This window comes from Beta vulgaris, chromosome 7, assembly GCF_026745355.1.
Source record: "Beta vulgaris subsp. vulgaris cultivar EL10 chromosome 7, EL10.2, whole genome shotgun sequence".
In the NCBI taxonomy this organism is placed as follows: Eukaryota; Viridiplantae; Streptophyta; class Magnoliopsida; order Caryophyllales; family Amaranthaceae; genus Beta; species Beta vulgaris.
In genome coordinates, this window is record NC_079208.1 from 38,438,904 (window position 1) to 38,450,414 (window position 11,511).

General features: G+C 36.8%; 1 protein-coding gene across 1 annotated transcript; it reads right to left on the bottom strand.

The window, feature by feature from the left end:
* Window positions 1–11,511, bottom strand: LOC104899327 (WD repeat-containing protein WDS homolog). The gene is made up of 5 exons (XM_010686499.3): window positions 11,363–11,511; window positions 10,179–11,181; window positions 1,572–1,673; window positions 645–1,280; window positions 1–498 (listed from the first exon to the last, which is right to left on the bottom strand). The coding sequence occupies exons 2-5, from the start codon at window positions 10,899–10,901 to the stop codon at window positions 310–312; spliced, it is 1,650 nt and encodes a 549-aa protein (XP_010684801.2). The 5' UTR covers window positions 10,902–11,181; window positions 11,363–11,511; the 3' UTR covers window positions 1–309.

An 11,511-nucleotide genomic window follows, 5' to 3' on the forward strand; every position in this document is an offset into this window, starting at 1 on the left:
TGCAGCAATTGAAAAGTTACTCCATGAAACACAGAAATTCAAGAATTCATCAAGGCTTTAACAAAATCTTCGTATATACCCAAAAAAAAAAAAAAGTAAAACCAAGCAAAATCTGAACTAAGTCTCTAACTGCCATCCCCTGCAGAAACCGCGACTCTGCTGAAAGACTTGTAGTGGTATACTACTATACAACAAAGGAGAAACAAAATTTGAGGGCAATGCCTAAATACGTGAATAAATAGTAATTGGATATCCCATCAAAAGAAAATGACATTACCATAGGGTATATACATAGGCCATGTCACGAGATCAAAACCTCCTTTTTTCCGAGAATCCTGCTTTACTTTTCGTAGGTCCCCATATGCGGACGGTTTGATCATCACTTGCCGAAGCCAATAAATGAGGATTTCTAGGGTTCCAGCTTACGCTATTTACAGTCATAGAATGTCCGGATAGAATCGCAATTGGTTCAGACTTCTGGCGGTTCCATATGTAGACCTGTAAAGCGTAAACGAAGAGGAATTCAAGTTAATGATTCATGACTGGTTGTTCTCTCATCTTGTCCTTCAATTTTGGGCAGAGAGGAAGCAGGAGCAAATTTGAGAGAGAGTGATAGATTAAGAAGTATAAGGGTCAGGCAATACCTCTGAATTCTCGCTACCACTAGCAATAAACGCACTGTTGAAACCACCAAAGCAGGACCTTATCACGTACTTGTTCTGCCTGTGTCCCGTGTACTTCAATGGTTTTTTCCATTTGCCCGCTACATCCCACAAATGAATCTCTTGACTGTTTAGGTTGACAATGAAAAAATTGCCATCTGCTGAGACTGAAAGTGAGGTGATTGAATGCTCTTCTGATATCACATGCTCGGCATTTGTAACAACATTCAGTATGCGAATATCCTTTTCTGAGAAAACACTGATGAGATAGTCGCCATCTGAGGTCACTGCAAGATCTAGCACCTTGGGCATCCTCGCTCCTCGCCAAACCTTCAACTCATTACCCTCACAGTCCCACATGCAGATACCCTTTTCGGGATCATAACTTCCACAAACAAGCCTTTTTGAGTCAGGAAACCATGCGCATGAGCTTACTATGAAGCCTTGGTCACCAAACGTACACTTACAGATACCAGTTTCTACATCCCATAGATTAACAACTTCCACATTGCCACATGTCAGTAACATAGTGTCATCCGGGCTCCATGCTACAAAAGAGACTGGTTTTTGATGGCTCTGTAAAGCATGTTTCATCGTAAATTTACCACCATCAACCACCTGCAAAGGAATTTCTCAACTAGATGTTAACAAATATAAATTACGCAGAAAACAATGATTCCCTTACAAGCAAAAAAGAAAAGTTTCGCATTTCAAGCGAGGCTGCATTGCATCTCCCTCCCACTTATAGTTAGAAGAGGCATGCCCCAGCATCCACTCATAGATTGCTCATCGAGGTTCACTTGGAAAATCTCAAATCTATCCATGGAAAAGAACCAAAATAAAGGAACTTCAATTTTAACATCTAATCTAGAATTAGATGCAGTGAAGTATAAAGTACAAGCACAGTACCTTCCATATAATAGCAGAACAATCACTTGATGATGAAGCCAAATACTCCCCATTATTAGAAAATTGCACAAACCATACTTCATTCTTGTGTGCAGTAAGGATCTGCAAATCATTAAGAAAGATACACTGATTACTTATAATTCGATCACAGACCTTCTAGGGTCGTCACAAGCATCTTATATAACACTTGATGCTCAGTCAATTCCTCCACCAAAGACCATATAATATAAACCTCTAGCACTCAATTTGGAAAGTCTTGCCTAAACCAAACACCAACGCCACCATCAGAACCCATGAAAATTCAGTTAAAGGTCCTTTGCTTATTCCAGTTGAGGACAAGGTCTTGGAGGGATAAGATGTAAGAAGCCAGAAGCTAATATCTGATTGGCAGTTTGTGTAACAAAGCTGCCAAGCATCAGGTCTGTGATCATCTGCCTACGATAATCATGCATATCATATATGCCAGTGGCAGGGGTTCAATCCTCAGGTGTGAAAAGATAATTGACTATTCTTACTCTTTAGAGTGAGTTATGCCAATCACTCAAGGATAAAAAAAACACTAATCCTTCTTAAAAACGAATAATGACAAGACTAGAGAGAAATGCAAAAGTTTCTTTCAGTGACTTAAAAAGATTTAAGAAATTTAAGGAAGAATTCATCTATAGATAAATAGATTTGCCAATAAGCAGAGATATTACTGACCTTACTCTCTCCAAACAGGAACACTGATTAGCATATACCCTCAAGGGAAATTTTTTAGAAAACAAGTAATAGTACTATAATAGTATAACATAATTGATTAATAATACTGGTCAGTACGGTCGTACAAGGTACAAATAAGACCTAGTTCGCCTTATCTTTAAAGGTGAGAAGTAAATACTTGTCCAAGAACAAAGTAATGAATTAATGCGATGCGTATTAGTAGATATAAGCTAATATTAAGGATATCAAAAGACATGCTGAAACAAGCTCAGTGATGACAATATTTAGGGGTAATAAATCTGCCATTTCTCAATCAGTTTCAGAAAAAGCAGCAGGCCAGAAGCTTCTGATATGTAAGTTAAATAAGCCATCACAATAATATGTTATCAGGCCCAAGAGGCATGATGATTAGAAGATGCGTCCAAACCAGGGAAAAAAAACGCGGTCGCGGTCGCGTTCGCGGGAACGGTCACGTTGTCGCGGGAACGACTTGTAACGGGCAAATAGAACGTTTCGCGGCCGACGCGGCGTGATTTTTTTTAAAAAATTCACATAAATATGTTTCAACTTTATTTGCATTTTTTAGTTTATGAAGCATTATTACAACATAATATAATCAAATCTAATAGAATATCACGTTTCATCAACTATATAATTAAATCATACATAGAATTTGGCCAATGTTTGAAAAAAACAGATATAACGGGGATAAAAGCGTTCTAACGCGGCGAGTTCGCGTTACGGAACGGACAACGCGGCGAGAAGTATGTGAATTTTATTATGGCGTTCCGTAACGGGATTTCGCGGAACGGCAAATCCAAAATCCGTTACAGAACGGCCGTTCTGTAACGGAACGGGAGAGTTTTAATTCCCAAGAAAAACCAAAAAAATTGATTTATGATGTGGTTCTCTTGCATTTAGGATCACTTTGGTACCAAGCTAATCAACCAAACTTCCCAGTGTGAATACGAAGGGCTTATGAGTGAGAGAAAGTACAGCATAAAATACACCAAGCTTAGCTAGTCTCCAAATCATTTCCAATGAGATGTTTGATTGAACTTCCATAGCAATTCCAATAAGAAGGTCCAGGATCCAGGACTGAGCCCAAGCGCCTCAACGTTTAGCACATATACTTAAAGATGCCTACTTCTCTTGCCCAAAAAAGGAAAAAAAAGAAAGGCAGACACAAATTCTACGTTCATTAGGTGGTGTGCGCTGGTAAGGAAAGTGGCAGAAGTTTAAGTAATTTCTACTAGCATTGACAATAATGGACTATCCTGAATAAGCCATTGAGCCCATCCATTACCATACTATCACTATCAAGATTGCATGCTTTCAATAATGTACCAGTTAGGCAGTTACAAAACCTGTTTAAGGTAAGTATTTCAAATTCCGATCCAGCTTTTCCACAACAAAGCAAATGAACATCCACAGAGAGATTGGTAGACTAACAATGACTAAAATTTAGGTTCATATGCAATATTCGAACTTCAGACTTTTACCTTCCAACAGTATATTCCCAACCAAGAGTAATCAATAGCACCACATCGATTATTTAACACCCAAGACTTAATATCTTTTAAAATATTCTAGTTTCTTTTTTAACCCCCAATCAGTAGGAAAGGTAGGCTTTTTATCTTTAAAGGAAAAGGATACACAATTAATCATAGAACTTTCAGGATCCAAAATTTATTGTTTTTTGCACAAAAGAGAGCCAAACAATTAGCGACATGCCGATTGTTCACCTAAAAGAAGAGCCATCTACACTAAGTTCCTACTCCACCACACCCCACGTCACCCCCCAAAAAAGGTTACCTAGAAAAAGGGGTCTGCAGGGCATAAATTTTGTCGTGAAAGAACACACCTTCAATCCTTATGGTATCAAGTTTAGTTTACAAAATCATTATTTCACCACATATTCATTGTATTCTAGTGTATGAATTTAGGGGGTGTTTGAGTGGCGTTCAAGGAGATGAATGGATGGATCTGATAACTAGAATCTCATAGTATTGTTTCACAGAGATTGTTTGATATGGAGCCTGTCAACCTCATACCCTCAAGTTGTGTTGCCTGGACTCCAGTGGTAACCGGTACATATAGAAGTATTTGATTTGTCAAACATATAATTCTGGGACATCGGGTTTCTATCCATAATTTGGACATGCTTGCAGGGACATGACATGTGTGGGTGTACAGATGATTTTTTATACATAGATAATACTTATTTATTATTATTAAGTATTAATTATTAAGTCATAATTGTTTTTTTAATTGTTTTTTTAATCACATTTATGTAATCTGTTTGAAAGTGTACACAAGAAATGTATTGTCCTTATGATTAGATACTAGGCAAGAGCACAAGAAGATAAAACATCTTGGCCATAACCCAAAGCTTACCCAATGTTCTAAGGACCTGGCCACGGTCAAACCATTAAAGAAATCAATGATCAGCCATCATATTCTTCTCTCAGTGTCAAGTGTCAACTCACTGCTATAGATGTCTCTTTCTCTAGCCAATCAACATCAACCAGATGATCTCTCTCTCTCACTCTCTAAAGGCCCAAAGCCTAACTAATGTTCTAAGGAGCCGGCCGATGTCAAACCATAAAAGGAATCAAAGATCAGCAATCATATTCTTCTCAGTGTCAAGTGTCAAACCATTGCTATAGATGGCTCCTTCTCTAGCTAATAAACATCAACCAGATGATCCCTCCCTCCCTTCCCCCCCCCCTCCACCTTCCCTCTCTTCATTTATGCCCATGATTGGCTTGCAGAAGTAGTCATGTTTGAGCAATAAATGGGCATCTGGCCCGGATTACATACCCATGTCAGTGTCGTGTCGTGTCGATACAATTATGTGGAGCATTCGTAGAGTCCTCGTAACAAGGCCTTGAAGGATCAAGCACCTCCTTCAACTCCCTTAACTCCTAAATCTCCTTCCCACCTCCCCAGTCCCCACTAAGGATGGAAATGCAACCCCCTCCTACCCACCTCTCTCGATCACATTTCTTCTTCCTTCACTAATATCCGAACACCAAACTTTCTCTTCTCCTCCATCACACCACCACCTCTACCATTTCAAGGCGTCAACAAAGTAAATTGCTCCTCTATTGGCTGGTCAACAATATAAATGAGTCTAGCAGGAATTTTCAGGTTTATGATGAATCAATTGTATTCTACAATGCAACTCATCGCATCACATTATCTAGATCCCAAGACACAGTCAAGTACGCTATTTTAGTCTTATCATTGTAGCAACTCCATTTTTATTAGCCATAATAATTATAATTTATTAGATTTATTGTCAAACAAAACAAAATTAAAAAAAAAAAAAAGAGGATACGGATAAATGGAAAGTTGAGAGAAAGAAAAAAAATGAATAGAATAGAAAAGATATAAGATTCCAATATGTAAGGTCTTTGAAACATTTAAAATTAAAATGTAATAAAGCATCAATACAGATTCACATAATTATATGATATAAATGTGTTCAAGAACCAATAACAACTAACAGGGTTGGCTCAAGAACAAATTTCATTAAGAGCTCCGTTGTAGAATTCAGACCTAATCATTAATCAAGAAGCGATGGGAACGATAGAACCTGTTAATATATAATATTCAATTCAAAATGAATCCTTTAGAAGTTTTCATTTCTTTTGGCTCTGGAGCAAATAGGTTTTATGTTCATCCTCTCTAATGTGGATTAATTCCTCATAAGAAGAATTTACTCTAATCTAATATGTCAACCATTTTGGAATTTAGGGTATTGAGATTGGTTTGGTTTGTTTAGGTAGATCGAACTTTGGAATTTCGAGAATAATTGGTATTTCAATCGCCTCCATTTTAACAAAATCGGTCGATCTCCAGATTGCTATAATTGGTCTTTTGGTTTTCGGAGGTGTTTTAAATTTATAACTTTGGAAACCACACACATTAAATCTAGTAACGGGTTTTAATTTTGCACATATCCAAAGTCACAACCAAAAAACTAGAAATATGCAACAAATTCCTAGTCCACACCATTCCATTCCAAAATTTTCAACAGAACACTCCTTTAATTATCTTACTTGTCAATCAAAATTTCACGTTATTAGGTCATCACTTTCCTAAAAAGATGGATTTACTAAGACATGGTCACATGAGTCATCTACACTTTAGTCAACCATTTCTTCATGAACTATTCCAGTCTGCTTTCATTGCACTGGGCACACTCCCAACAGTCCAAGAATGGTTCACTAATTCAAGAGGCCATAGTCAAAAAAAAAAAAAAAAAAGGAAATCAGTAAAAAGGCAGCATCATACACCCGAACTGGCTACTGATAGGTGATCAGTCTGATCTAAACATTAATATTGCACAAGAAACACAGAAGCAACATCGCACAGTCTTAAAACTAGATATGAAGCAATTGAAAAGCAGTGAGGGTTGCACGGCGATGAAGCTTGATATGTCTAAACTTGACAGCATAGACGTTACTGCATCGCTTAACCATCTTGACACCGTCACCAATATCCATGTTTTAGACTCTATTCGTAGATAAGCAAAAGAAAAGTAATTGTTATTAGGGGGGGAAAGCGAAAAACCTGAAATACTCTCTCCATTTGGTATCACTTGTCAAATGTAAAAATTCAGGATGTTCAGAAAAAAAAGGTGTCACCTTCTGAAATTATGGTGATTATGACTGGATAACCTGAGGGGAGAGGATAGAAATGACATAATTACTATAAAGGGTGTTTTGGTAAATCATGTCAAATCATTAATTATAACAGGTATGGAGAATGTGACAGCAAACACACAAAGGAAATAGTATTTAGTGCCCAATCTTGCATCTTATCTCATAGTCGTAAGTGCTTCTTATTCATTTGTGAGAGACTGTACTTGCTTTTTTCATCAAATATCAAATGAGAATGGAATCTGCGTTATTGAAAGAGCAAGGATGATACATCTAAAAACAACAATCAAAAGTAGGGGAAGAAAGGGCATAATAGAAAATCTGGGTATTTTCCAAGGCGGAATCGCATAAAAAGATATTAAAGGCATTCTCAAGTTAAAGTAAATTACTGCAGTAAAAATCTCTTATCAGAAACGATGTTCGACAAGCATTCACTCACTAGTTCAGCCTTCGGAGATTAGTCCAGACTAAAAACTGCATAAGATTACTACAAAATTTTGCACAGATAATAACTCCGTAGCTCAGCATGAGCTCTTTTGCTATTTTAATTCAAGCACTACAACGAGATCCTCTTTTGCAAGGTAAACATTTTTGGATAATAAGTAGCTACTCTTGGTGCTCATACAGGATCTGGATGTGGTTAGGTAGACTGATCTCGAATCGCGAACGTCAAACAAATGGTTTCCAGTTCCTTCAGCAGCTCCCATTCTTCTTTTTATCCTAATCACCCCCACCCATAAAAGCTAATAGAACATGCATAACTCTGTCAAAGGCAAGGTTTGTGACTGCAACTTGTCTTTGTTGTAAGCAACCATATTATATGTTTATAGAAATAGGAATAATTGACGAGAATAATCCGACCTTTGAGGGGTCTTCTTACAAAAGTCCCAAATTTGGATTAACTCAATAAAATCCCACCTTTTACCTTATCTTCTCAAATTGGGTCATGAAATCCCACCTTTTACCTTATCTTCTTAAATTGGGTAATGACCTGTTGGTAACCTGTAATTGTGGGTTTAATGACCCACATGCTAATGACCCCTACTCACATTTTTCTTTTATTCCTTCATTACAAACCCCCTTCCCCCTACTTCTCTCTTTGATTTCGTTGTTATATATGTTCTCTCTAAAGTTAATAAAAGCTTTCCTCCTCTTCTTAAATTATTCTCAACCTTGAAATTGGTAATGGGTGGTGGTTTTCATGGAGGTAGTCAGGTGGAGATTCGGGCTTATCTTCAAATACAATGCCAGCAAAGTGGTAGAAATTCAAAGTTGACTGCTTTCTAAGTGTGGAACCACGCACAATATTTGAACAGATAAAAACCTATTCTAATTTGCAGTGAAGCATTTACAAAGATAAGGAAAATTTAAGGGGCAGAAATTAGACTTGCAGATATATCCACACTTTGCATCATTGTTGTGATCTTCTTTTAATGAGATTAATTTTCTAATGTTGGATGACATTGTTTCTTTATTGTTCTGGGTATCAGATCTAGTTGCACACCAAGTGTTTGTGAAAATGCGTCCAAGAGAAAGAGAGAAAAAGATTGAACATAGAAAGGGAATATTCTTGTAATTCTTGTAACTATTGTAATTTGATACCATGAAAGTGTTTGATTCCTTCCATCCTTCATTAAGGCCACATAGGGTAATATTTACTAAAGTTACAGTAGCAATCCTAGGCTAATAATACAGAAACTATCATACATCAAATCAAGTATCCTAATTTAGAAGATTATTTAGATTACACTAATTACAAGAATATTCACAAAATATTTTAGGATGCTAATAATTTCTACCAAAAAATTTTATGTTTGTCTTTAAACTGAAAATCCATGTTTAGCTCCAGAGGATCAATTTGAATAGTGACAGAGAGAAGATGAAAAGTGAGACAAAGTGATGGCAGAGTAGGTGACTGACAGAATAATGGAGGAAAATCAATTTGGTTTGAAGGGATTCAAGGTTTGAGTTTGTTATTAACATTACTGCGCATAAGATGGAAAGCAAGGGAGACGTGGGTTTACCGGTACAGCAAGTGACAGGTTAATGTAGCCCAATTTAAGAAGATAAGGTAAAAGGTGGGATTTTATTGAGTTAATCCAAATGGGGGACTGTTATAAGAAGACCCCTCAAAGGTTGGATTATTCCCATCAATTTTTCCATAGAAATAAATAGTAACCAATCACACCTTTTACCTCAAGCTGATGTTTCTAAGTGCACCTTTTACAATCAAAGACCCAACTAAAAGCATCCTAATTTCCGGCCAATATCAGTAAGTGCACCGAGTTCGGTACCACCTTAATCATGCTCAATTTCATACAGCTCCCAGCTTGAGGTTGTCATCAAGCTTGAGGCTTGAGCTTATAATCAACCTTAAGCTCACTCAAGATCAGGCCTTGATTTCAAGAGATTGTCAAAAGCTCAGGTTTGGTATAAATTCTGTCAATTAGGCTTGACTCAAGCTCTGCTCATTTTCAATCCGCAAGCTCATATACAAGCAACAAAGTTCACTCTTAGATGAATTCAGTTTATGCTCTTCTCAAAAGTTCACTCTCAGATGAATTCAGTTTTTCAATCCGCAAGCTCATATACAAGCAACAAAGTTCACTCTTAGATGAATTCAGTTTATGCTCTTCTCAAAAGTCAAAACTACTTAAACCTTATGTAATTTTGTTACATCCTAAATGTCCCAATATCATCAAACCAAGAGGTCTGGATACATATATATAGAGCAATTGACCAATACTTAAGATATATAATTTGAACAATCTATTTTAGAGACCTCAAATTGGACACCGAAAATAAGCTATCAACATATTTGATTATTTTTATACCAACTCAATAACCAGCTAACAAATAAGTCATGGCTAATGAGCATAAAGAAGGAGAGTCACTATGTGGATGTTCAATCTTTATACCCGACAAGTTTCAACTTCAAGCTCAATTCCTTACTTAAAAAAACACAAAGGACTCTCAGCCAAGTTCCAGCATTGATTGCCAATGAACAAGATAATTTAGCAATACGCCAGACACTGATTTATTTCAATGCAATCCAGAATTCATTGTCCAGTTCTACTCAGAAGCAGCACATGGCTCCGAGACACTGATATATCGCTCACAGTATACAAACAGGTATGCTCAAGATTAATAAATGTACAGAAGAAATTGAAACTAGACATTCATATTTTAAAGCAATAATTACTAATCATAACAGAAGCTAGAAGTAGAACCACACCTGGACAGTCTCTGTTGGTAATTGATCTCTACCACAGTGATGGTCCTCATAGATTGAAACTACACCAGTGAAATTGTGGTACAAACAAGCATCTATCTGGGAAGCTACAGCAGTTTCAACCAGATGCTCCAATCTTCTTTCAGGCAGTGTAACTGGAGAGGGCAACAAATTCTCCAACTCTACCAACACCTTTTTCCGCAACTCATAAACATTCTCATTTGTCTCATTGGTTCCCTTTTCCTTGGTGCAAAGAAGACTAAAAGCAAGGTTGTGAACATTCTCTGTCCCCATCTTTAAGGCAGAAACTCGTTTCCGGAGAAAAGCCAATGCTGTTGAATCATCCCCATGACTTAAACATTCCAAAAGATACTGTTTAATAACAAGAAACAAGGCTGAAGACCGTGTCTCATCCGTCAATCCCTTAACCCCGTTAACAGACTTTATACATTCATCCCATTTCGCATTAAGAATCTCCGACTCAATAGCTTCGAACTCTCTCGATTTATAAGAAATCCCCGACTCTAACTCTAAACAAGATGCAGATTTGGGCAACCCCAATGACAGCAAGCACTGCATAATAATTCTCACAAACTCATGCTTCCTTATCAAACCTTTTGAACCAAGCACTGTAGAAGATGAATCATTTTCCATCGTCATCGAAATCTTGCAAAGCTTTCGTCTTTTAGGCGATACCTCTCTCGTCCTACACTCTAAGATACCCATTTCCACACCTGGCCATCAATCTCCTAATTTCCCAAAATCAGTTCTTCCCAATTCCTCATACTCATAGACGAAACACGAAACTATCCTACTATACCAATCCAAACCACGATATAACCAAAAGCCAAAAAGTTTATTAGCATAAAATCATCACCAATAACAGAAGAACAACAGAACACCCCAAATCAAGACATACCCAGAACAAAACTTACACCAAATTCAAAATCTTAAGAACCCAGATAGCAATAACACCTAAAATTCTAAATCTCAACAAATTCAAATCCTGAAACACAATTCCAACAAAAAAAATTGTTCAATAATCACCTAAAATAACTCAAAATGGAGAAGAATAAGAACAATTATAGTATCACCATACTATACTACTAAAAAATGTAGAAGTAAAAAAATTGTTTAGTTATTTAATTTGTAATATGATGAGAGAGATAGGAGAGAGAAAAACTAACCTTTTCCCAAATCGAGAAAAATTAATTGGCAGTTGAAAGTGTGATGAGATTAGGGATTCAGGAGTTTTGTTAATAGATTTGATTTTCCCACAAAATATTCTGAATCAGTCCACTTGAGATCAAAAGAAGAGGATAGATAGAGAGAAAAT

What these genes read in the sequence shown, in the direction of transcription:
- LOC104899327 (XM_010686499.3), bottom strand. Translation starts at nt 10,901, where the DNA reads ATGGGTATCTTAGAGTGTAGGACGAGAGAGGTATCGCCTAAAAGACGA. An exon ending in TACCAACAGAGACTGTCCAG is followed by an intron (nt 1,674 to 10,178) that starts GTGTGGTTCTAC and finishes AATGATTTGCAG; the next exon opens with ATCCTTACTGCACACAAGAA. An exon ending in GTGGTAGCGAGAATTCAGAG is followed by an intron (nt 499 to 644) that starts GTATTGCCTGAC and finishes TACGCTTTACAG; the next exon opens with GTCTACATATGGAACCGCCA.